This window comes from Macaca nemestrina, chromosome 6, assembly GCF_043159975.1.
Source record: "Macaca nemestrina isolate mMacNem1 chromosome 6, mMacNem.hap1, whole genome shotgun sequence".
NCBI lineage: Eukaryota > Metazoa > Chordata > Mammalia > Primates > Cercopithecidae > Macaca > Macaca nemestrina.
In genome coordinates this window covers 28,872,733-28,897,781 of record NC_092130.1, presented here as the reverse complement: position 1 = coordinate 28,897,781, position 25,049 = coordinate 28,872,733, and the positions used below count along the sequence as shown (strand labels likewise).

The 25,049-nt window shown below is 41.6% G+C and overlaps 1 protein-coding gene across 13 annotated transcripts in view; it reads left to right on the top strand.

Annotated features, from left to right (window-relative positions):
• Nucleotides 1-1,486: 1,486 nt before the first annotated feature.
• The window catches only part of LOC105466844 (solute carrier family 36 member 1), a 233,569-nt gene continuing 210,006 nt past the window's right edge, over nt 1,487-25,049 (top strand). For 10 of the 13 annotated variants that reach the window (XM_071098196.1, XM_071098195.1, XM_071098197.1 and 7 more), the window contains exons 1-2: nt 1,487-1,634; nt 23,526-23,673. In XM_071098196.1, the coding sequence (XP_070954297.1) occupies nt 23,531-23,673 (143 nt within the window). In that variant the 5' untranslated portion in view covers nt 1,487-1,634; nt 23,526-23,530. Of the gene's footprint in view, nt 1,635-12,109; nt 12,326-12,402; nt 12,741-23,525; nt 23,674-23,752; nt 23,803-25,049 lie in introns of those variants that run through there. The other 3 variants (XM_011715926.3, XM_011715927.3, XM_011715928.2) reach the window with 3 other exon arrangements.

Genomic DNA, 25,049 nt, shown 5'->3' with positions numbered 1-25,049 from the left:
AAAAATGGAATGCAGTGAATAGAGATTTTTTAAGTCCCTATATTTTCTGCAGTGACTAAAGATATTGCTTAATTTTTTGTTAATACTTTATTAATTTATACATGTTAAAATTATTAGGATATGGCTAGAGAATAGAAATAAAGTCTTTAAGTTCCAAATTATTAAGAATAAAGCAAAATAAAATAAGGGAAAATTAATCCAAAAGAAGTTCAATAAAGGAGGAAAAAAATAATAGGTGGAAGCTACAGAATAAAATAACAAGGTAAATATGACTGTAAATATATCTGTATTAATACAATAAATAGAAATATAATAATTTTAAAAATATCAAAATAATATTTATAAAAGACATATCTAAAACATAAGAATGCAGAGAGTTTAAAAGTAAAAGGGATAGGAAAGATTTAGCAGGCAAATTTTGCCAAAAGAAAGCCAACATATTAATATTAATATCAATAATTATTACTACTGCCCCTGCTACTACTGTTTATTGAGCACCTACTATGTAATAGGCAATATATGAATTCATCTTAACAACATCCCTCTAAGGTAGTTACCTGAAATTTTTAAAGTATAGTTTATATACAATAAAATGCACAGATCTTAAGTGTATGGTTGAATGAGTTTTGACAAATGAATACACTGGTACAACTTACCCAGAAAGTTTCTTTTTGCTTGTTTGCAGTCAAACATCACCTCCCTCACATACCCAATAACCACTGTCTAGATTTTTATCACCAGAAATTAGTTTTGCCTGCTCTCGAACTTTATATCAATGAGACAATACAGTATGTATTCTACTCTTCCCAGTCTCTACAGTACTGAAAGGCAGATTGAAGGGAGGTTGGAATGGACGTTGAGGGCCACCCCACCATATCCACCATTCTGCACCTTCCTATGCAAATCATGATCAAGGACTCCAAGGGTCTAAGTGAGGGGTCACAGATTCTCACACAACCTTATGGCAAATTGTGACCAAGGAATCCTAGGGTCTATGTGGGCGATCACGGGAGAACCCACAGATTCTCATGCTGGTTATAAAGTGTGACTTTGAACAAATGCCTCTGTCTTTCTGAGGCTCAGTTTCCCATGAGTAAAATGAACGAATTGCCATAGACCATCTCCAAGAAATTCTAAACCCTAAAGCCACAGTCTCATATATAATGATATATATGTCCTGGGACCTATCCGGTCACTTTTGGTAGGAGAAATGTAGCTGAAGCTGGGAAAAGCAGGACTCTCAAAGTTGCAAGATCTGAGAGCTGAACTTCTCCTATTCATTTCATTGGTGAGAAACAGAAGCCCAAACTGAAGGGGACCTGCTAGTAAGTGGCAGGGCTGGTCTCAGCATTTTTTTTTTTTGGTTCCTACGTCATCACTTTTTCACTGGCAATGGGTGGTGTTCCTCTCATCCAAGCACTTCCAGGCCCTTTGTTCCCATTGTGAGGTAACCCTGAGGTCTGCCTACCCCATAGAGGGTGCTTTGGGAGTTTCCTCCAGAGTTCTTAATCTGCCTGGGCCCAACCCTGGAACTATTCCTCATTCAATGGTGTCTTTTCCTGCCTTATTTCAGAAGGATCTACCAGTTGGCCCTATCTTGTGCCGAGACTGACAGCAAGGAAGCTTCTGGCTGAGTAAGAGTTTAGGGGAGGCTCTGAGTTGGGTGGAAGCTGTGAACACATTTTAGGTAGAAAGGGGCTACAGCTTTGGAGAACCTGAGCCCAGTAAGCTCTTGAAGTTGTCCCCTAACACAATCTTACTTTAACAATTAATATTCACATTTTAAAAAAATGCTCATGGTTAAACTATGATTTATTTTAACTGAAGGATTTACAATGAAAAGCTATAGTCTCCTTATCTGACTTACTCTATCTAAAGCTGTTCTTTTTAGGACTATCTTTCTGTGTTTTAATCAGTGATTTGATCACTTCTTAGTCTTTTGGCTAAGATTAAGTGTAGTAAAATCAGTGGTTTGTTTTAGTTCTTCAGTCCTTCATTTCTCTATACAATATAATGATATTTCTCAATTGATCAACATTATATTAGATGAAAATTTGTACCTCTTAAACTCCCCTACTTCTCGATATAATTATTTTACTGTTTTAGTTCTTTATTGCTTACCTTCATAATTTTAATAATGATATAAATATAAAACTAAATTTCTTTTAGATTATAAATAATATTCATTTCCTGTTGCTGCTATAGCAAATTACCACAAATTTAGTAGATTAGAACAATGCAAATGTATTCTTTCATAGCTCTAGAAGTCAGAGGTCCTAAAATCAAGGTGCGACAGGGCTGTGTTCCTCTGGAGGCTCTGGGGAAGAATCTGTTTCCTTGTTTTTTCCAGCTTCTAGAGGCCTCCTGCATTTCCTTGGCTCATAGGCATCTTATTCCATCTTTAAAGCCAGTAGACTAGAAACTTCTCTCCTCTCTGATCCTCCTGCCTCCCTCCTATTAAAAAACCTTGTGATTATATTAGGACCATCCAGATAACCCAGGATAATCATCACACCTCGAGATCCTTAACTTCGTCACATCAGGAAAGTCCCCTTTGCCATCTAAGGTAACAAGTTCCCGAGATTAATTAACGTCTTTGAGAGCTGTGATTCTGCCTACCACGCCATACATTCCACTTTACCTGGGACAATTCCACTGTGTGCCTGTTGTTCTGGTGAAATGTTAACATAGCCCCTTTTATTCTCAAAAGTGTCTCCACTTGAACAGATAAATTATATGAACACCCTACTTATCCAGTGCTTCCCAATCTTTTTCACATCATAATATGAAGGAAATAACATTTTGGAGGTCCTTGAGATCAAAGAACAGGCTGTTCTTAACTAGAGATTTTTTAAAAAATCACCTCAGGTGCTCTAGCTACCTTAGGACCCACCTGGCACTCAGCACCCCCTATGACTCATTTGTGGTACCCCATTGGTCACTGCACATGATTGGGAAAGTCTTCCTCATGGTAAAGCAATATAATGTGTTTAAAGCCTGTTCTTTTGATGAGCTCCTGTGTGAGCAGCATTTTGTTCCAAGAAGAGGAGTATACCTGGGTCTCATACATGTGCTCTGACACTCCTGTCACTGTGATCCTGCCTGCAGATTGCCAGGCAGAGGTGCTCTCTGGCATCCTTTGACATATGCTCTGCAGGTCTCTGTCCCTGCAAAATTCATCATCTCTCATGCATTCTCCCAGGCACTAGAGTCCTGGCATTGGTGGCAGAGCAGTCCTGTTTAATCACAGGATGGGATCTTGAATTACTTGCAACATTTTTTTCTGAATCCTCAGAGTGCATGCATCTATTACCTCTGTCACGTTGTTTTTTCTTTAAACATATTTCATTTACCACAAAAATACAATTGACATAATGTTTTATTGGGTATTAGTTCATTCTCACACTGTATTAGTTTGTTCTCACACTGCTATACTACCTGAGGCTGGGTAATTTATAAAGAAAGGAGGTTTAATTGATTCACAGTTCCACGTGACTGGGAAGCCTCAGGAAACTTAGTCATAGCAGAAGGTGAAGGGGAAGCAGGCATGTCTTACATGGCAGCAGGAGAGAGAGAGAGTGTGTAGGGGAAGCTGCCACTTTTAAACCATCAGATCTGAGAACTCCCTCAGTATCACTGGAACATCATGGGAGAAACCACTAATGACCCAATCAACTGCCACCCAGGCCCCTCCCTTGGGGCTTACAATTCGAGATGAGATTTGGGTGGGGACACAAAGCTAAACCATATTATATCATAATTACCTCCTTTCAAATCATCAAAAAATCACAATAAGAAATGTGTAGAACATGCCAGACATGGTGGCTCATGCCTGTAATCCCAGCACTTTGGGAAGCCGAGGTGGGCAGATCATGAGGTCAGGAGATCAAGACCATCCTGGCCAACATGGTGCAATCCCATCTCTACTAAAAATACAAAAATTAGCCAGGCATGGTGGTGTGTGCCTGTAGTCCCAGCTACTCAGGCGGCTGAAGCAGGAGAATTGCTTGAACTTGGTAGGTGGAGGTGGCAGTGAGCTGAGATCATGTCACTGCATTCCAGCCTGGGCAACAGAGTGAGACTCCACCTCAGGAAAAAAAAAGAAAGAAAGAAAAAGAAAAAGAAAAAAGAAAAATAAATGTTTAAAGTAATAACATGGCCTGAGGTACATTCCAGTTGTGTTGATGTGGCCCCGTCACTTTTCCTATGTACTTGAGCTGATGTTTTCTTGCTTCAGTGGCTGTTTTTCATCTGTTCCACTACAGTGCTAATTTACTTTATAAGATACACCCTCCTAAGTCACCAGCATGTCATATCCTGATGGTGTTTGGCCTTCTTTAGAGCAATTTTATTTTTTCTAATTTCCATTTCAAAGTTAAGGAATTTTCAAATTCATTTCTCAGCACTTGTGCCACTTAATGAATTCTTGAATTTTGTTGTGATTGGATTGCCAAATATTGAAATCATAATGCTGATGAATGCTTATAACACAGCAAAGAATTACCCAGACCACCCATAGGAGTTCCATGAGTGTGAATAACGGCACTGCTGTCTGTATAGTGACAAAAGTAGGTGGGCCTTTTGTATCCCAGCTGAAGTGTCCACTGTGTGGCAATAACAGTGTAGCAAGCTTTACGGTGTAGCAGGCAACACTCACCGCAGCTAGGGGATAGGGCTCCAGCTCTGGTAAAGGAGGTACAGGAAGGGTACCTACAGCATCTCCTATACACCTCATAGGGCTGCCATGAGGATTGACTCAATCATCAAGAAACTAGCACAGTTCCTGGCACATTGTAAGCACATGATTCTTTATTTTTATTTTTATTTTTAAGATACAAAACCTGAGAATTTTAGAGCTAGAAGCAACTGTAGGGGGCAGTGCTCTTAACAGAGAGAGGCTGGACAGTAGTGCGATCAGTCACAGAATGTTCAGGAGGATGGATCAGGGACCCAAGGGGTCTCAAAAAGAGAGAAGGAGAGGGAAAGAGGACACTGGGTAGGGTTCCTGTGACATCTCAGGGGCTGGTACCCTTGGAGGCTTGGGATGGGTAGAGTGATTAAAAAAAAAAAAAAGGGGAAGTTACATTCCTCAAGATTATTGAATGCAAAAGGATTAATTTCCCTAAAATCTCTCAGCAGCATAACCCCTCATGTTATATATAGAAACTTTGGTGTCTGATCTCATCTAATTTTCCAGTAACCCAGGGAGGGAGGCAGAACCAAGGAGGGTTTTCAATCGCACTTTCCCGATGATGAAACCAAATGGAGATCAAAAATCTTGCCCAGGTCACCCAGCTGGGAAGTAAGGGGAAAAAAACCTTCAAATTACTTTCTACCACTCAGCAGAAATAAGTCACTACCAGGGGCTGGCCACACAACATGTTAGCACATGACTGAAGCAAGTCCCTCCAGAAGCTTGTCCTTTAGGGCAGTGGTTCTACAGCATGAGAGAGCATCAGACTCTCCTAGACGGCTTGTCAAAATGCAGATTGCTGTCCCCCCATAACCCAGGGTTTCTGATGCAGTAGGTGTAGAGTAGGACCTAGAATTTGCATTTCTGCAAGTTCCCAAGTGATGCTGACACTGCTGGTCTAGGGACCACACTTTGAGAAGCGCTGGCACAATGGTTAAAACAGAATGCATGCTAGCGAGGTGCAGTGGCACGCACCTGTAGTCCCAACTACTCGGGAGGCTGAGGTGGGAGATCACTTCAGCCCAGAAGTTTGAGGCTGTAGTTTGCCATGATCACTCCAAGCTGGGCAACATAGCAAGACCTCATTTCTAAAAAAACGAAACAAAAGACAAGAAAAATGGAGTGCATACTCTAAGGCAAAGATTTTAATAGTATGTGCTATAAGCAAGAGGTTGTATTTAATGTGACTATGTTAATATACATCAGAGCTTCTAAGAAGACCTATGAAAAAACAGTTCTGCACATATTGAAAGTGGAGGAGACAGGTGGGGTTAGAAGGGGGAGAAATGAGAAAATTGTGAAGAGTAAAAGTCTTAAGCAAAACAATAAGTACCGGTATTTATGATTTTAAATTTAAACACCATAAATCTGTAGCTTTCTATACATAGATACATATTTCTATAATTGTATAATATAGGGTTTGGAGAACAATACACACATGCTGGTACCTGTAAACCTTTGGAAAGGGGAGTGAATTTGGGGAAAGGAGATTTTCAATTTGTATATTTCTATATTGTCTAACTTCTAAGGATATATTAACCTATTACTTATATAATTTTTTATTGAATATCTTAATGGCTTTATTGAAGTATAAATTACATACAATAAACTGCACATATTTAAAGCAGTAACTTGATAAATTTCAACATACATATTCACCTGTGAAATTATCACCACAATCAAGCTGGTGAACAAATTTGTCCCCTCGAAAATTTCCTCATGCCCCTTTATAATCACCCTCTCTCCTGTCCCAGGCAATGGCTGATGTGTATTTTCTGTTACTCTATATTATTTTATATTTTCTAGAATATTATATAAATGAAATATTTTTCCTAATGTCTTTTGCTTAGCATATTTTATGATTTATCCATGTATAATTATTTTGATATTTATCCATTTTGTAGCTGCATTAATAGTTTATTATTTTTTTAGTTGAGTCATAATTTTTGTTTTAAAATTATTTTTCAAATAAATGTTTTTGTGTATATTTAGCATTTACAACATGATGTTATGGGATACATATAGATAGTAAAATCGTAACTATAGTGAAATGAATTGTTGTCTCCATCATTTCACATAGCTACCCACTATTTGGGGTTTCTTTTTTTGTGGCAAGAGCAGCTAAAATTTACTCATTTCACAGGAATTTGAAATACAGTGCAATTTTTTTATTTTTAAAAATTTATTTTTAATTGACATAACTATACATATTTATGAGGTACACAGTGATGTATACAATGCACAGTGATTACATCAGGGTAATTAACATATCCATCATCTCAAACACTTATTTCTTTGTGTTCAGAACATTCAAAACCCCTCTTCTAGCTCTGTGAAAATACATCCTGTATTATTGTTACCTATGCTCATCCTACAGCACTATAGAACTGATTCCTAGCTAGCTGTAATTTTGTATCCTTTAACAAATCTCTCCCTATCCTTTCCCTCCACCTGCTCAGCTACTAGCAACCTCTGTTGTACTCTTTGTACAGTACAATCGTATAACCTATAGTCCTCATGTTGTCCCTTTGATCTCTAGACTTGGGGATCTACATATCTGCTACTCTGTATCCTCTCAGCTGCACTTCTCCATTTCCTTCCTCCAACCCTCCTGGGCCCTGGTCACCACTGTTTGATTCCCTATCTCTGTGTATTTGACATATAAATGAGATTCCACATATAAATGAGATATAAAATGTATTCCACATATAAATGAGATCATGCAATGTTTTTTCTTTCTCTGTCTGGTTTATTTCACTTAGCATAATGTCCTACAGTTTCATCCATGTTGTGGCAAATGTCAGGACTCCCTTCTTTTTTTAGAAAAATGTTTGTATATATACCACAGTTTCTTTATTCATTCTGCTGTCAACAGACACTTAGATTGTTTCTATATCTTGGCTATTGTGAATAAAGCTACAATGAATGTGGAGGTGCAGATATCTTTATGGGGTGATGATTTCATTTCCTTTGAGTATTTGCCCAGAAAGGGGATTGCTGGGTCATGTGGTAGTTTTATTTTTAACTTCTTTAGAAACCTTTATAGTGTTTTCTATCCCACCAAGAGTGTACTAGAATTCCCTTTTCTCGACATCCTCACCAATATTTGTTGTCTTTTGACTTTTTGATAATAGCCAACCTAACACGTATGAGTTGGTATCTAATAATGGTTTTGATTTGCATCTCCTTGATGATTAATGACGTTGAACACTTTTTCATATACTCGCTGAGCATTTTATTTCTTCTTTGGAGAAATGTTTATTCAGGTCCTTTGCCCATTTTTAAATTGGGTTGTTTTTCTATTGCTGAGTTATATGAGTTTTTGATAAATTTTGGATATTAAGCCCTTATTAGACATAGGGTTTGCATATGTTTTTCAATTCATAAGCTGCCGTTACACTTTGTTGATTGCTTCCTTTGCTGTGCAGAAGCTTCTTAGTTTGATGTAGTCCTATTTATTTATTTTTGTTTTTGTAATCTGATCTTTTGGTCTGATATCCAAAAAAATCGTTGCCAAGGCCAATGTCCAGGAGCTTTTCCCCTACGTTCTCTTCTAGGAGTTTTGTAGTTTCAGATCTTACATTTAGGTCTTTTATCCACTTTGAGTTGATTTTTGTGCACAGTGTTAAGATAAGTATCCAATTTCATTCTTTCTCACATAAAAGTCAGTATTCTCAGCACCATTTATTGAAGACACTGTCTTTTCCCCACTGTGTTCTCTTGATGCCCTTAAAGAATTTACAAATAAATTCATATATGTTGAATTTATTTCTGGGCTCTCTATTGTGTTCCATTGGTCTATCGTATCTGTTTTTGTGCCAGTACTATACTGTTTGGATTACTATATCTTTGCAATATAATTTTGGATCGGGAAGTGTGATGCATCCAGTTTGTTTTTCTTTCTCAGAATTGTCTTGACTATTCAGGGTCTTTTGTGTTCTCATGCAAATTTTAGATTTCTTATATCTCAGTAAAGAATGCGATTGGGATTTTGATAGGGATTGCATTGAATCTGTATATTGCTTTGGGTAATATGGACATTTTCATAATGTTAATTGTTCTGTTCCATGTGCATGGGGTATCTTTTCATTTATTTGTGTCTTCTTCAATTTATTTAATCATTGTTTTATAGTTTTCAGTGTACACACTATTCATGTCCTTGGTTAAATTATCAGGTATTTTTTAATGCTATCACAAATAAAATCTTTCTCTTAATTTCTTTTTTAGGTAGGTAATTATTTATGTATAAAAATATTATTGATTTTTATAATTTTTTTTTTGAGATGGAGTCTCACTCTGTCACCTAGGCTGGAGTGGCGCAATCTCAGGTCACTGCAACCTCCACCTCCCAAGTTCAGATGATTCTCCTGCCTCACCCTTTTGAGTAGCTGGGACTACAGGCATGCACCACCATGCCAGGCTAACTTTTGTATTTTTGGTAGAGACAGGGTTTCACCATGTTGGCCAGGCTGGTCTTGAACTCCTGACCTCAGGTGACCCGCTGCCCTGGCCTCCCAAAGTGCTGGGATTACAGATACGAGCCACTGTGCCCAGTCATGTATGTTGATTTTTATGTTCTGGAAATTTACTAAATTCATTAATTTAACAGTATTTTTTTTATTCTTTGAGGTTTTCTACATATAGGATCATGTCATCTGCAGATAAAGATAATTTTACTTTTTTCTTTCTGATTTGGATGCCTTTCTTTCTTTTGCTCTTTTGACTGATTGCTCTTGCTAGTACTTCTAGTACTATGTTGAATAGGAGTGGTGAGGGTGGGTATCCTTGCCTGGTACTGGATCTTGGTGGAAAAGCTTTCAGTTTTTCCCCATTAATTAAAATGTTAACTGTGCGTTTTTCATAAATGACCTTATTATGTTGAGGAATGTTCTTTCTATACCTAAACTATTGAGAGTTTTATTTTTTATTTTTTTTTATCAAGAAGGTATGCTGGGGTGGGGGTTAGGGAAGGAAAGGACGTTGGACTTTGTCAAATGCTGTTACCAGGTCAATTGAGATAACCTTGTGGTTTTCATTTTTCATTCGGTTAATAAGATGTATTATATTGCTTGATTAGTGTATGTTAAACTAGCCTTGCATGCCAGGGATAAATCTCACTTGGTTATGATATATAATTTTTTTGATTGCTGTTGAATTCTATTTGCAAATATTTTATCGAGGATTTTTGTATCAATGTGTTTTAGCGAAATCAACCTATAATTTTCTTTTCTTGTGGTGTCTTTCTCTGGCTTAGGTATCAAGGTGATGCTGGCCTCATAAAATGTGTCTGGAAGTATTCCTTCTAGCTCCATTTTTTGGAAGAGTTTAGTAACAAACATTCTTCTTTGAATGTTTGGTAGAAGTCAGCTGTGAAGCCACCTGGTCTTGTTGGGAAGTTTAAACAGAAAACTAGAAAGTCAAATAGTCCCTGTCTCATCTTCAATATTTGTTATTATCTCTTTATTTGTTATTAGTCTGTTCAGGCTTTCCATTTCTTCTTGATTTCAATCTTGGTAGGTTGTATTTTTCTAGGGATTTCTCCATTTCCTCTGGGTCATCCAATTTGTTGGCAAATAATTGTCATAATAGCCCCATATGATTCTTTTTATTGCTGAAGCATCTGTTGTAGTGTCTCCACATTCATTTTTTAATTTTATTAGAGTCTTCTTTTTTTCTTAGACTAGCAAAGGGTATGTCAATTTTAGTTTTTCCAAAAAATCAACTCTAGTTTTATTGATTTTGTCTGTTTTTTTTTTTTTCTGCTGTCTATTTATTTCTGTTCTGCTCTTTATTTCTTCTTTTAACTTTGGGTTTTGTGAGTTCTTCTTTTTCCAGTTTCCTGAGGTATAATGTTAAACTATTTAATTGCTATCTTTCTTCTTTTTTAATGTAGGCATTTATTGCTATAAACTTCTCTCTTAGAACTACTTTTGCTGCATTCCATAAGCTTTGGTATGTTATGTTTCCATTGTCAATTGTCTGAAAATATTTTTAAAATTTCCCTTTTGATTTCATTTTTGACTCATTGGTTGTTTAGAAGCATGGGACCAGGTGCGGTGGCTCACACCTATAATCCCAGCACTTTGGGAGGCCGAGGTGGGCAGATCACCTGAGGTCAGGAGTTTGAGACCAGCCTGACCAACATGGTGAAACCTTGTCTCTACCAAAAATACAAAATTAGTAGGGCATGGTGGTACATGCCTGTAATCCCAGCTACTTGGGAGGCTGAGACAGGAGAATCGCTTGAATCCGGAAGGCAGAGGTTGCAGTGAGCCAAGATTGCACCATTGCACTCCAGACAGGGAAACAAGAGTGCAACTTCATCTCAAAGAAAAAAAAAAAGAAGCAGCGTGTTGCTTAATTTCCACATATTTGTGAATTTTCCAAGATTCCTCCTGTCATTGATTTCTAGCTTCATATTATTATGATCTGAAAGAATATTAATATGATTTCAATCTTCTTAAATTTAAGGCTTGTTTTTTGGACTAGCATATGGTCTATTCTAGAGAAGTTCCAAGTGTGTCAGAGAAAAAATGTGCATTCTGTTTCTGTTGGACGGAAAGTTCTGTATATATCTGTTAGGTTCATTTGGTTTAAAGTGCAATTCAAGTTCATTATTTTCTTATTTTCTCTCTAGTTGCTCTATCCATTGTTGAAAGTGGGATATTGACTTTCCTACTATTGTGTTGCTATCTATTTCTCCCTTCATGGCCATTAATATTAGTTGTATGTATTTAGGTGCTCCAATTTTGCATGCATATATATTTACAATTGTGTCTTCTTGATGAATTGACCCCTTTATCATTAAACAATGATCTTCTCTGTCTCTTGTGACAGTTTTTGACTTGAAGCCTATTTGTTACATAATTGTTAAAGGAAAAATCTGTAACAAGGAGGTAAAAGGAGAAGCCTAGATAATACGATACTAAAATGTTGCCATCCATTTTAAAATGTTACTTTAAAAATTTTAGTGTATTAAAAGATAACGTTGCCCTACCCCACAGTTCCATTTCCAGTAGCAACCACAGATGAGAGTTTGTGTATGCTTCTGAAAAATTGACTGGAAGATTTTTTTTTTAAAAATATGCATATTTCTTATTATAAAAGCAATACAAACTCATCGAGATGTGTAAAAGAACATACAGCCAGTGTAAAAATTAGCAATATTTCACAAACCCACAACTCAAGGGACAGTGCTCTTCGACTGGACTCTGTCCCATGCCCAAGATCAATGCCGCGTTCAGCTCCTACTTGCAGTCCCCAGCTCGCGGGAACATAGTCCTCCCAGCAGTTGCAGTAATAGGTCGCCAGGTGGTGCTGTGGAGCAGAGCTCCGGAGCTCAGTGAGAAAAAAAGGTGCGGCCGCGCAAGGGAGCACGTGACCTAGGCCTCTGGCGTGGGCGGTGGGATCACGTGACGAGGCCCGGAAGCGGCTGGCCGGGCAGCAAAGGAGGATGGCTAGGGGCTGACACTGAAGCCGGGAAGGGTGGGCTGTGCTGAAGCCAGAGCCGGAGCCTGAGCTGGGGCCGGAACCCGAGCAGTGAGTTCCTCCACTGACGAGCTCCGGCTGGCGGCGCTAGCCGCCTTGGGCAGGACCCACCTCGCCTTCCTCCCGGCGTGGCAGATGCTCCAGGTCAGGCACTGGACCCGCCCGGGTTGCGGGTCCGCGACTCCTCAGTGTCCCCGGGCCGCAGCTGCGGTACGACGCTGGCACCCCTCTGTGAATTGGGCGAATTGTGGAGATCCCTTGTCCCTCGCGCTATCTCCCTTGACCTCGTGGGGTTGGGATCTCACCGTCCTGTTTGACTGACAGGTGGGGGAAACTGGGGTAGATGGTGAAGACAACCCAAACGACCATCTGGGGCGTCTTTCACGCTTCGCAAAGGGCCCCAGCTGTTTCCAGTAAATGTCTTGCCCGCTGCGGGAGCCCTGCTCGGGACAGGCTAATAATGGGTCTTTGGGTCAGAACTGCAAGGACCCTGGGAAGTCGTCTGGTGCAGCTCCCTCCTAGGACAGTTGGAGAAACTGAGCCTTTACTCCAGGAAGGGGTAAGGGCTTGCCTAAGGTCATCCAGAGAGTTAATCGGAGACCCGCGATTAGAATGCAAATATTCCTAAGCTTCAGCAGCTGTTTGCTTTTCATCACGCTGCCTCCTGCGGGAAACTTGACATATGAAAAGGCACTCCTTTCTGTCCCTTTCTTTTGTTAGTCCTCTCCCTTTTTAGCTGTCTGCATTTTCCACCGCTGGGGTTGGATTGGCTCTGGGTGTGGTTCCCTGTTTGTTCATTATTTTTCTGCAAACTCATCCTTCTGTAGGTTTGGTTTCTAACCGTCCTGCATTCTGTGTAAGTCACACCAAAATATGAAATATTAATCGGAGTGTGCTCCTGGGAGGATAGGTGGCTGAGCCGAGGTTGTGGAGAGTCCTAACATTAACTTGAAGAATATAAAAACCTTTGCTTTATTTTTTCTGTAACTTGTCAGATTTGGGATTGCTTATTTGGATGGATGTTTTGCAGTTATTTGAATTTTGCTGAAGATAGCATCATGGTGCAATGGGCAGAACAGAGATTGGGGAATCAGGATATTTTGTCCTAGCTCTGCCGCTTACCTGGCAACCTTAGGTGACTCCTGTTTAGGTTTCTCAGTCTAGACAGTGATGGAATTGAATCCTTAAGGGCCCCTTCTGCTGTGATCTGGATGCTGTGCATCCTTCTAGGTTTGTGTTTTTGTTTGTTTTTCAGTAGAGATGAGGTCTCACTATGCTGCCCAGGCTGATTTCAAACTCCTGGGCTCAAGTGATCCTCCCACCTTGGCCTCCCAAAGTATTGGGATTACAGGGGTGTGAGCCAGTGCCACTGACCAGGGTCTGTTTGGTTTTTTATTCAGAGAGATTTTACCCCCTGTATACACTGAGTATCAGCCTTGCAACAAGACTTAACTGTTGTCTAGAAAGCAGTTTTCTCTGCTTATTCCTCTGTTGCCATAAAATCCTCCTTCTCTTTCTTCCTATCACTGTATTATGTCTAAGCTAAATACTAACAACTGAAAATGATTTTTAACTGTCTTTTATTATTTTAAACATGATGAGGGCCCTCTTCTGACTCTTGTCTAGAGCCTCGTTTACAGTAATTAACTTACTTGTACATTTAGAACATGTTTTCTTTAAAGATGTTCTTGAAGTCAAGTAGAAAGGGACACAAAAGGCTCTGTCCTTCACATTGTGTTTGTCTGGGGATGGAGGCTACGTGCAGCAGAGGCAGTGCTGATAACAGCATTAAGCCTCTCCCTTTGTTTTCTGATTGTATCATTTATATTTGCCTGCTCTGGAGTCCTTGTTTTCCCTTTAAGGCCTGTAGCTGTTCATTCAGCCTCCTCTTGTGGCAGTTCGAAGTGCTCAGAGCTGTCTCTGTGCCAAAGGCAGTGTAAGAAAAAGGGATTCCATTTATTTTGTAATATTCTGGAGACTACAACTGGGACCAATAGATGAAAGTGCCATAAGGGAAGGGTGTTTGGTAAATGTAAAAACTTTCAAAGAATTAGTGGTCTCCTGTATTAGAATACTGAGCGCAGAGCTCCCTGTCACTGCAGGTAATTGTCTCTGGGCGATTATTTCGGGGAAGTTGTAGATGAAGTTAGATTGTTGGGTAGAGGGTTGGACTAGACAAAATTTTAAGTTTTCTTTCAACTCAAGAGTCTGTGACGTTCTAGGACTGGACTTACTAGCATGTAGAGTGGACGGAGCAGACGTCCACTTACTAGCATGTGGGATGGACAGGGCAGATGTCCACTTACTGGCATGTAGAGTGGATAGAGAAGATGTCCACTTACTGGCATGTAGAGTGGATAGAGATAGAGAAGATGTACACTAACTAGCATGTGGGATGGAGGGAGCAGATGTCCACTTACTAGCATGTGGAGTGAATGGAGCAGATGTCCACTTACTAGCATGTAGAGTGGATGGAGCAGATGTCCACTTACTAGCATGTGGAGTGAATGGAGCAGATGTCCACTTACTAGCATGTAGAGTGGATGGAGCAGATGTCCACTTACTAGCATGTGGAGTGAATGGAGCAGATATCCACTTACTAGCATGTAGAGTGGATGGAGCAGATGTCCACTTACTAGCATGTGGAGTGAATGGAGCAGATGTCCACTTACTAGCATGTGGAGTGAATGGAGCAGATGTCCACTTACTAGCATGTAGACAGGATGGAGCAGATGTCCACTTACTAGCTTGTGGAGTGAATGGAGCAGATGTCCACTTACTAGCATGTGGAGTGAATGGAGCAGATGTCCACTTACTAGCATGTGGAGTGAATGGAGCAGATGTCCACTTACTAGCATGTAGAGGGGATGGAGCAGATGTCCACTTACTAGCTTGTGGAGTGAATGGAGCAGATATCCACTTACTAGCATGTAGAGGGGATGGAGCAGATGTCCATTTACTAGCATGTAGAGTGGATGGAGCAGATGTCCACTTACTAGCATATAGAGTGGATGGAGCAGATGTCCACTTACTAGCATGTGGGATGGATGGAGCAGATGTCCACTTACTAGCATGTGGAGTGGATGGAGCAGATGTCCACTTACTAGCATGTGGAGTGGATGGAGCAGATGTCCACTTACTGGCATGTAGAGTGGACGGAGCAGATGTCCACTTACTGGCATGTAGAGTGGACGGAGCAGATGTCCACTTACTAGCATGTGAAGTGGATGGAGCAGATGTCCACTTACTGGCATGTAGAATGGATGGAGCGGATGTCCACTTACTGGCATGTAGAGTGGACGGAGCAGATGTCCACTTACTAGCATGTGGTATGGACAGAGCAGATGTCCACTTACTGGCATGTAGAATGGATGGAGCAGATGTCCACTTACTGGCATGTAGAGTGGACGGAGCAGATGTCCACTTACTAGCATCTGGGATGGACAGAGCAGATGTCCACTTACTGGCATGTAGAGTGGACGGAGCGGATGTCCACTTACTGGCATGTAGAATGGATGGAGCAAACGTCCAGTTTTGTGATTACTTTGTTTCTATTGATAACCTTGTCTCAGGTAACTATTCTCATGTTAAGTACTCCTGTTTTTTCTTTCTTTTTATCACCACCCTCTCTCCTCTAGTGAGTGTCTCAGTTCTTTAAATGCTTGATACCTCTTCAAAGGTCAGATGAGTGAATAGTCTTGTTTCTGCTTTTCCTGGCCTGGTGCTGATAACCGTTCTGAAGTGCATGACTGATTAGCACTACTCATACCTGGGCCAGCTTTTCTTTTTCCCATGGAGGAAACTCACATGGAATCTGTTTATTTCCATCCAGGCCTTCTCTTGTTTCCCATAGAGGAAACTCTCACTGAGTCTGTTTACCTCCACCCAGGCCTTGAAAGAATCCTGTACCTCTCTCCTTTGGCCAGGCCTTACTGTGATGAGCACATAAAGGTAGCCTCTACTTAATGGGCATGGGGGCCGATACACGGGACATTGTAAATAGGCTGAAATAGGAACCACATGGTGCTGCATTTTGGGTTGTTTAAAAATCCCCCAAAACATTTCTCTTGGAAGCCTTGACACCCAGGACTAGTTGTTTTTTACTTCTTCTTATTATTTATTTTATTTTATTTTATTTTATTATTTTTTTGGAGATGAGGTCTCACTATTTTGTCCAGGCTGGTCTTGAACTCCTGAGCTCAAACAGTCCTCCCACCTTGGCCTCCCAAAGTGCTGGGATTACAAATGTGAGCCAACAGGCCTGGCCCCAGGGCTAGTTCTTAATGACTATCTCTAGTAGGAAGAGCCCCTCTGTGCCTTCCTTTTCAGTGAAGTTAGGAAAACTGTCTGTGGGTTACTGAGATGTTCATACCACTTAGATAGCCATCTGCAAGATAGGAACCTGGCTCCACAATCCAGTTTTAAATGGAGCCCATACTGCAGACTTTGTTTAGTGAACTTTTCTCACTTCCTGTCCTTGAACTTATCTGTAGTAATAATCACAATTGCTATCATTAATGAGGTTTTATTATGTTCCAGACAACATATCTAACATTTATTTATTTTTTCCTCCTATCTATCTTCATAACAATATTGTGATGTAGCTGTTATTAATGACATCTTTCAGATGAGGAGACTGGGGCAAAGGGAGGTGAAGTAACTTGCTCGGAGTCACACTACCAGACTACAAACTCAGGTGCTTTTTATTATGAAGAATACCCACTGCAGACCTAATCCTGCCCCAGGCTCTGAGGCCAGCTTTGTTCACAGGGAGATTTTAAGGAGGGTATATAATTTAAGGTGTGGTAGAAAGAACACTGGACTGGGATGCTGGTTTGCTAGATTCTCATCTCAAATCTTTGACTACCTGGGCCGTGAATGAGTCAGCCTTTATGTGTGGACCCTGGTTTTCTGACCCCTAAGAAGGAAGCTGGAGGTCGATCTTCTCTAAAGTTATACCTGGCCCTAACATTTAGTGGTCTTCATGGTTGTGAGTAAAAGTGTGCACGTTTGCCTGTTCAGCGGCTGCTTTGTGCAGAACCTGCTGAGGTCAGCAGCTGCCCTGTGCATGTTCTAGCATCAGACTCCTACAGGAAAAAGTCTCAATTTATGGAATGTTCTGCTCTGGTAAGTTGGATGGAATTCTATCCAATGCTGTTTTAAAAACAAATTATGTAGAAGTCAAACCATTTTACTTCCCTCCCTGTAGACCACACATAGCAACACAGTCTGTGTCCTTGTTCATGTTTTTAGAATTCCATCGACAGAGAGGAGAAAATACATCTGGGGAATTTACTGCTGCTCTGAGTTCCAAAGTCCAAACCAATGTAATTGTTTGAGAATAATGGATGACACTTTTAGCTTGCAAACAAGTGGCACCATTGCATGAATTCTGGTAGGAGGTGAGGCCTAGGGTACCTACATAATAAGATCATATATTTTTTTGTAGTGCTTTATATAAATCTACCTATAATCAAGATGACCTAGGAAGCTAGTTAAAAATAAATCACCTCGTGCCTGTAATCCCATCACTTTGAGAGACTCAGATGGGTGGATCCCTTGAGGTCAAGAGTTTGAGACCAGCCTGGCCAACATGGAGAAACTCCATCTCTACTAAAAATACAAAAAATTATCTGTGTGTGATGGTGGGCGCCTGTAATCCCAGCTACTCGGGAGGCTGAGGCAGGAGAATCGCTTGAACCCAGGAGGCAGAGGTTGCAGCGAGCCGAGATCACGACACTGCACTCCAGCCTGGGCAACAGAGGAAGACACCATCTCAAAAAACAAAACAAAACAAAACAACAACAACAAAACATAGGTTGGGCGTGGTGGCTCACGCCTTAATCCCAGCACTTTGGGAGGCCAAGGTGGGTAGACCACCTGAGGTCAGAGGTTGACATCAGCCTGGCCAACATGATGAAACCCCATCTCTACTAAAAATACAAAAAAATTACCCAGGTGTGGTGGTGCACGCCCATAATCCCAGCTACACAGGAGGCTAAGGCAGGAGAATTGCTTGAACCTGGGAGGCGCAGGTTGCAGAGAGTCGAGATCGCACCACTGCACTCCCCTGGGCAGCAAGATTGAAACTCTGTCTCAAATAAATAAATAAATTAAAATAAAATGCTCAGGTGGAATCAAGTTGGACTCAGAAATCTACTTTTTTTTTTTTATTGAAGTATGTTTCATTTTAACCCAATATATCCCAGATATTATTGCAATATATAATCAGTGTAAAGATTATTAATTCATGGGATATTTCACAATTTTTTTGGTACCAGTTCATTGAAATCTAGTGTGTGCACATTGCAGTTTTACCCAACTGTATTTCAAGTGTAAGATAGCTATTTATGGCTAGTGGTTACTGTACTGGATGGTACAACTTTAGAATATGTTACCATCTATTAAGTCTTAATGCTCCTTTATTTTGAACAAACCCAGTCACTAAAAAATTGACATTGGAATCCTGAAACTTTAGAAGTGAAAGTGTACTTAGAAATCATCTAATGCAATCTTCTCAATTCTGTATCAAAATAAGAAAACAACTTTGGGATTAGAATGACAGCCAGGTTATGTTCTCCTGAGTCCTAAATCCCATGTTGTTAAAATGGGAACATCAGCATTTGAATTTATTAGAAAAATTTCTGGCCTTGCCTTGAAAAAATATCACTGTAGAATTCCCCTTAAAATTGCCCACTTCTGGAAAATTTAACGCCTGCAAATTTTTATTTTTAAAAATAGAGTAACATGTACTTTATTTTTAAAAATAAAAATTCAATTTGCACATACATTTTCCATACTGCATCCATTGCACAAAGTGATTCCACCTGCTCATTTTTAGTGCCAAGTTAAAAATGGCATATTTTGTAGATTGAAGAGCAACTCTTATCTATTTACACAGCTAAAAGGAAAAAGAAAGAAATGTTTTAAGGTTTATACACTTACATTTTTTATTTTTATTTTTTGGCCATCAAACTTGCAGACTTTTCTTACTTAGTTGCTCACTCTTCTGAGTCTAAATATCTACTGGAGATTTTGACTTTGTGTTCTGTTCACTGTCCTCGAGAATCTAAAGGACAAGCTTGCCTTCAACTCTCACATAGTACAACCCTCATTTGGACAGTTACTAGGTACTATTAAAATCTCCCATAGGGCAGGAACTGGCGATTGCAGCAGTAGACTTGATTATCAGATTTCATCCAAGGGAGCCCAAGGGCAGCGTGGCCATGGATGCCGGCACTCATGGGGATAGACAGAGAGCAGCAGGAGACCTTGGTTTCCAGAAAGAGCCATAGAAAGAACTCCAGGGATTGGCCGTGCCCACCGTCTGATGCTTGAATCCTTACATAACCACTCTGAGAAAGGACTTTTGCTTGGATTTTTTTCAGGGATAAGGGAACAGGCTTTCTCCCAGAGTGATCTGCTCTATTTGGAACAGATCTGTCTTTGATAGAAAGTTCTTCCTTATGCCTAGCAAAAAATCAGCCCTCTTGACTCTCCACGTACTGATCCTAGCTCTGCCTTTGAGGTTCCAAATAACAAGTCTAATCCATGTGACAGCTTTTAAAGACAGGTCATGTACCCCTCAAGTTGCTAGGTAGAAACTTCTCAGTGCTTTCAACCATTCCTCATTTAGTTGGTTTCCTACCCCTCTTGACCCTAGTTCTGACCCCTGGATATACCACAGTTTGTCATTATCCCCTTTATAGCATGCTACCTGGAAGAGAACACATTGTCTGGCAATTCTGAGTTGTGTAATATCTACCCATGTGTAACATCTAGCATGCAGAGTGGATGGAGCAGATGTCCACTTACTGGCACGTAGAGTGGATGGAGCCGATGTCCATACTAGCATGTGGGATGGATGGAGCCAATGTCCACCCATGATTCTCTCATGTCCTAATGCAACCTAGAATTGTGTTGGTTTATTCGGTATCTTGGATTATATTATTGTCTTCTGTTGAGCTTATCATCAACCAGAACTCCCAAGCAGAATTTTTTTTTCTTTTTTCAATATGCATGCAGTTGCTAAGCCACATCTTCCATATCCTGCAGGCTTATTGGACCTTCTGTAGATTTCAGCTTCTTCTTGAGCAGTTTTCTTAGCAATATTCTGCAGTGGGTAACTTCAGTTTTTATACACAGCATAAAGAAGGCTCTTTACAGTGTTTGAGATAAATTGAACATCTGTACCAAGTAGGCAACAGAGTGGTTTCTCGGTTGCTAGGGAAGGATTGGGCAACTTATGAGTCCCTGTATTCCATCCTTTCACCTTCAGTAATATATAGGTGTCAACCTAAAGGAAGAAACTGAGACACAAAATGCAATTTTTAACAATTTACTTGAACCAAAGTGAGGACAGCTGCCCGGGACACACTTTCAAGTTGCCTGGGGGAGTGCTTCCTTCGGCCTTTGTTACCACAGGTTCTTAAAGGCAAAAGCGAACAAGGAGAGGACTGATACAAAGTGATATGACAGGAATTCTCATCAGTTTACAAAAATAGCATGGATTAGTGATGGGCTGTACATTGTTGGACTATAGGGTATGAGTTATGATGTCCAGTGTTAGCATTGTATGACTTAGTGGTGTCAGTCTAGAACCCACATAGCAAGAGGCTTCAAGAGGTAATTATTTAACTGAAGGCGGGAGAGAGACGTGACTGCTGTCACATTTTAGTGCCTCTCTGGACCTGTAATTTAAAGGGATTCCTCAGATAAAAAGTTTCTTTTCTTTCTCACAAGATTCACTTGGAAGGTTCTATCTTCAGATGCTTTTGGTATGTTGGGACTAAAAATTAGCAGCTTTTTCTTTTTTTCACCAGAGGCAGGATCTCACTATGGTGCACAGGCTGGTCTTGAACTCCTGGGCCCAAGTGATCCTCCCACCTCGGCCTCCCCAAATGCTGGGATTACAGGTGTGAGATACTGCACTCAGCTGCTGTTTGCATAAATAATTATGTTCATGGACGCCTAGAATGTCAGTGCTAGAGGGGACTGAGAGGTATTTTAGTTTACACCCCGTGCTTTTTGCACATTTGAAAATGGTTCAGAGCTACTAAGCAAACTGTTGACAGAGGCAGGCTTGGCGCCTGGGCCTCCTGATGTACCTATAAACTGACTTACGAACTTATGCCTATATAGCAAGAGGTGTCAATGCTGGTGTTAAGATACTTCAGAGATATTTTTTTCTCCCCACCCTCTAATGAGTTTATATGCCCCAGAGCTGGATGGTGTCCTTGAATTCCTCTAGCTCATGAGTAAATGAAGCTGTCATAGATTTTTAGCCAAGTGGCTCTGCCAATGAAGCTAGGCAGGATCCTCTCTGGGATTTCCAAGTCCTTTGCTGGCATTTTGCCAGATACTTCCCTTGTGAGATAGCTTGGGGGTCCTTCCTACATTGCAGCTGGTGAGAGAAAATGTGATCTCCCATGGATCTCTCTGGTGCCAGGCTGGGGTGTTTCCAAAGGAGTCCCCTGGGACCGGACCTAAGGGGAGGCTTCGGCGGAGCACCATCCTCTGGCAGGTGGTGCTGGGTGTCAGGGCAGGGTGGGGTGCTGTGACAGCAGTTGGAGATCCTGTCTCCTCTCAAGGTAGCTGAGATAGAGTGCCCAGGCTTAGGGTGGGCATCCAGCCCCATGCCGGAGGACAGTCTCATGGGCAAGCAGCTGTGCCAGTCTGCCAAGTGTTGGGAGGATTCTTGTCATTGTTAATATTAATGTACCCCTTTTTTGTCACTTGGTTTTCGAAGAGCAGGAAGTTGGCTCTTTCCCTGTGCTGTAAGACTCTCTCATAGCAGCTGGCACTCTATAGAGTAGATGTTTGCAGATTCAGACAGGGGTCAGGAGATAACGTTTTCTGCTTGGCACTACCTAGCTGTCGCAAGGCAGGTTACTTCATCTTTTAGCACTGATTCTTCATCTTTAAAGTGGGGCTTAGAGGGACCTGTGAAGGCTCATTTAGCAATGGTCTCTAGGATCCTAGGGGCCTACATCACTCCCAAGATGTGTCCTTACTGTGTATCTTAAAGAAGCCCTTGCTCTTCTCTTTTGTATAGTATTAATAGTATTTCTGAGTAAATTCACCCAGGGGACACCACTCTCACCATCCTCCCAACACATTGAAAGGAGAATTTTTTTCTCTCACCATTTTAAAAATGAGCACATCTCTAAAAATAAAAAGGAAGAAGGGTTGTGGACGGGAAATGTTGAGACAAGGGCCAGGGTGCGCACCCTTCAGGTTCCTGGTCTTCCTCTGACCTACTTTCAGCTACCATTTCTCGATACTCAGATTGGCAGCAAGAAAGGAGTCCCAGGGTCAGGGTATGAGTTAACTGGTGGCCTCCAAAGAGTATAGGATCAGCCTGTGGCCACAGCAGGGAGAAAGAGAACGGCATGTGTGGCTCTGGGATTTGGTGGGAGTTTGAGCAGAATTGGATGATCCAGAGGGGATTTCTGTTTTCTTTGGTTTTTTTTTGAAATGGAGTTTCACTCTTGTCGCCCAGGCTGGAGTGCAGTGGTGCGATCTCGGCTCACCGCAATCTCCGCCTCCTGGTTTCAAGCGATTCTCCTGCCTCAGCCCCCTGAGTAGCTGGGATTACAGGCATGCACCACCATGCCTGGCTAATTTTGTATTTTTAGTAGAGACAGGGTTTCTCCATGTTAGTCAGGCTGGTCTCGAACTCCGGACCTCAGGTGATCCACCCATCTCGGCCTCCCAAAGTGCTGGGGTTACAGGCGTGAGCCACCGCACCTGGCCCAGAGGGGATTTCTTAAGTGAAATGTGTTCTGCATTGAAGGCAGAGGAAACATAGTATACAATGAGAAATACCCAGATTTCCATCCCTGCAAGAGCTTGTGCATGCATATATCTATCTATCTATCTATCTATCTATCTATCTATCTATCTATCTATCTATCTATATAAAATCGAACTATTGCGCAAGGTCCAAGAAATTAGCTCAGAGAAAAGAGTCAATAATCCTGACCTACGGAATGGGGAATGCTTCCAGGAAGCCCTTCTCTTTCATTTTCGCCCATTCCTCCCAAGCAGTGCCTCACTTCTGCCTTGTCTAGCTGTACTCTGGAAAATTAAGAAATTGATGAGTGTAGCACCGAGTATACCAATGGGAAGGATGGGAGTCAGAAGTCAGGTAAACTCAGCCCGCCCCTGTGTACTTTGCACTTTTCCATTTCCCTTGGTACCAGGCACTTTCATACTTAATCCATAGCGCAGCTGTCACAGTGAGCAACTCCGACAATGACAGCTTCTACCCCAGAGGCCACCCCGAACATGGAGCTAAAGGCTCCAGCTGCGGGAGGTCTTAATGCTGGCCCTGTCTCCCCAGCTGCCATGTCCACGCAGAGACTTCGGAATGAAGACTACCACGACTACAGCTCCACGGACGTGAGCCCCGAGGAGAGCCCGTCGGAAGGCCTCAACAACCTCTCCTCCCCGGGCTCCTACCAGCGCTTCGGTCAAAGCAACAGCACAACGTGAGTAGCTGCTACCTTCTCCTCTCCCGGGTGGGATTCGTGTTCCTAAGTCTCCCTGGGACTTATTTTTCCTCCGCAGTTTCATCAGTCCTCCACTTTACAGATGAAGGTCGGCAATGAAGAGATTGTGTGAGCGACTGCGCTGAGATTTGCCTTCCTGGGCTGCCACTCTCTAGGCAGTTTCTTATTCTTTGTTCCTTTCAGCTGTGTTGGCCCCACAAGGCTGGTGCCAAGTAAGAGCTTGGACTTAAGAAAAGCTTCTACAGAGGACATTCTTTTAATTTAGAACTGTGTCATCTGTGCTAGAACCCCAAATAATCTCCAGGCATCATCGGGAGCTTCCTTTGCAAAGTCTCCCCCTGACTTCTGCCTCATCACCAAGTCACTATTTGTTTGAACTGAAGAAGTGGGAAGAGAGAATTAACTTCTGCACTTAAAAAATTCAGGGTTGATAGGAAAGGAAAGATAGACTTTGCATTCTCCAAAGAGGGCTTACATCTTGTCTCCAGAAACTGGAACCCCAGACTCATCTGGGCTGAGTTTGGCCCTCTTCAGGTCTCACTTTCCCCAAATGTAAGGAAAAATTGAGGACTCCACTGTGAAGCTATGCTGGCTATGTGGGGCTCACCACTTGAATTAGAAAATTCAGAGGAAGTTTTGCTATTCCATTGAGTTTCCCAGCTACTCCTGATCTCAGCAGACCTCTGACATTTCTCTGTGTCCCAGCATCTCAGCTTTTGTAGCCCTTCTGTTTATTCCTCAAGCTTAGCTATCAGCCTTTCTGTGTGTCCTTGTGGATTGAGTGTGACTTACTGAGAGATCCTTCATGTCCTAGACTTGGGCCATTCCTGATGACTGCCCAAGCGGACCATGGAAGCTTCTCCTGGAGCTCATCACTGGAGAAGCTCCCTCTGCGTGCACTGTCTGCTGGTACAGGGCATTTTCCTTGTGAACTGGGGTGGAACTAGAAGATGTGGTCTGTCCACATTCCTGGCCCATCACCACTACCAGCTGATTTCTATGCCCCAGGCTGGAAGTACTCAACCAGTCCTCTAAGATTTGGTTTCTGTGGCTTATTTCTCAGGGGTATGTTTTTGTAGATTCCCCATTAGCCTGCAGTGGGAGTTAGCTGGTGGTAGATTGCCTAGGGCACAGCTGGCAGCAGTGTGGATCACCCTGCCCCTCTTTCCTCCAACCTTATCAGCGTTGGCAGCCCCCATGCAGAAGCAGCTCCACACATAGCCAATGGCGTGTGATGGCTTCCCTTCAGAGGTCATGCTCGTTATCGTAAGATACTTTTAAGCTCCCCTCTCTGTAGTTTCCTTTGCAATTTTTGCTCCTTTTTGATCTCAGATATCAACTTGTCTAAGCAATAC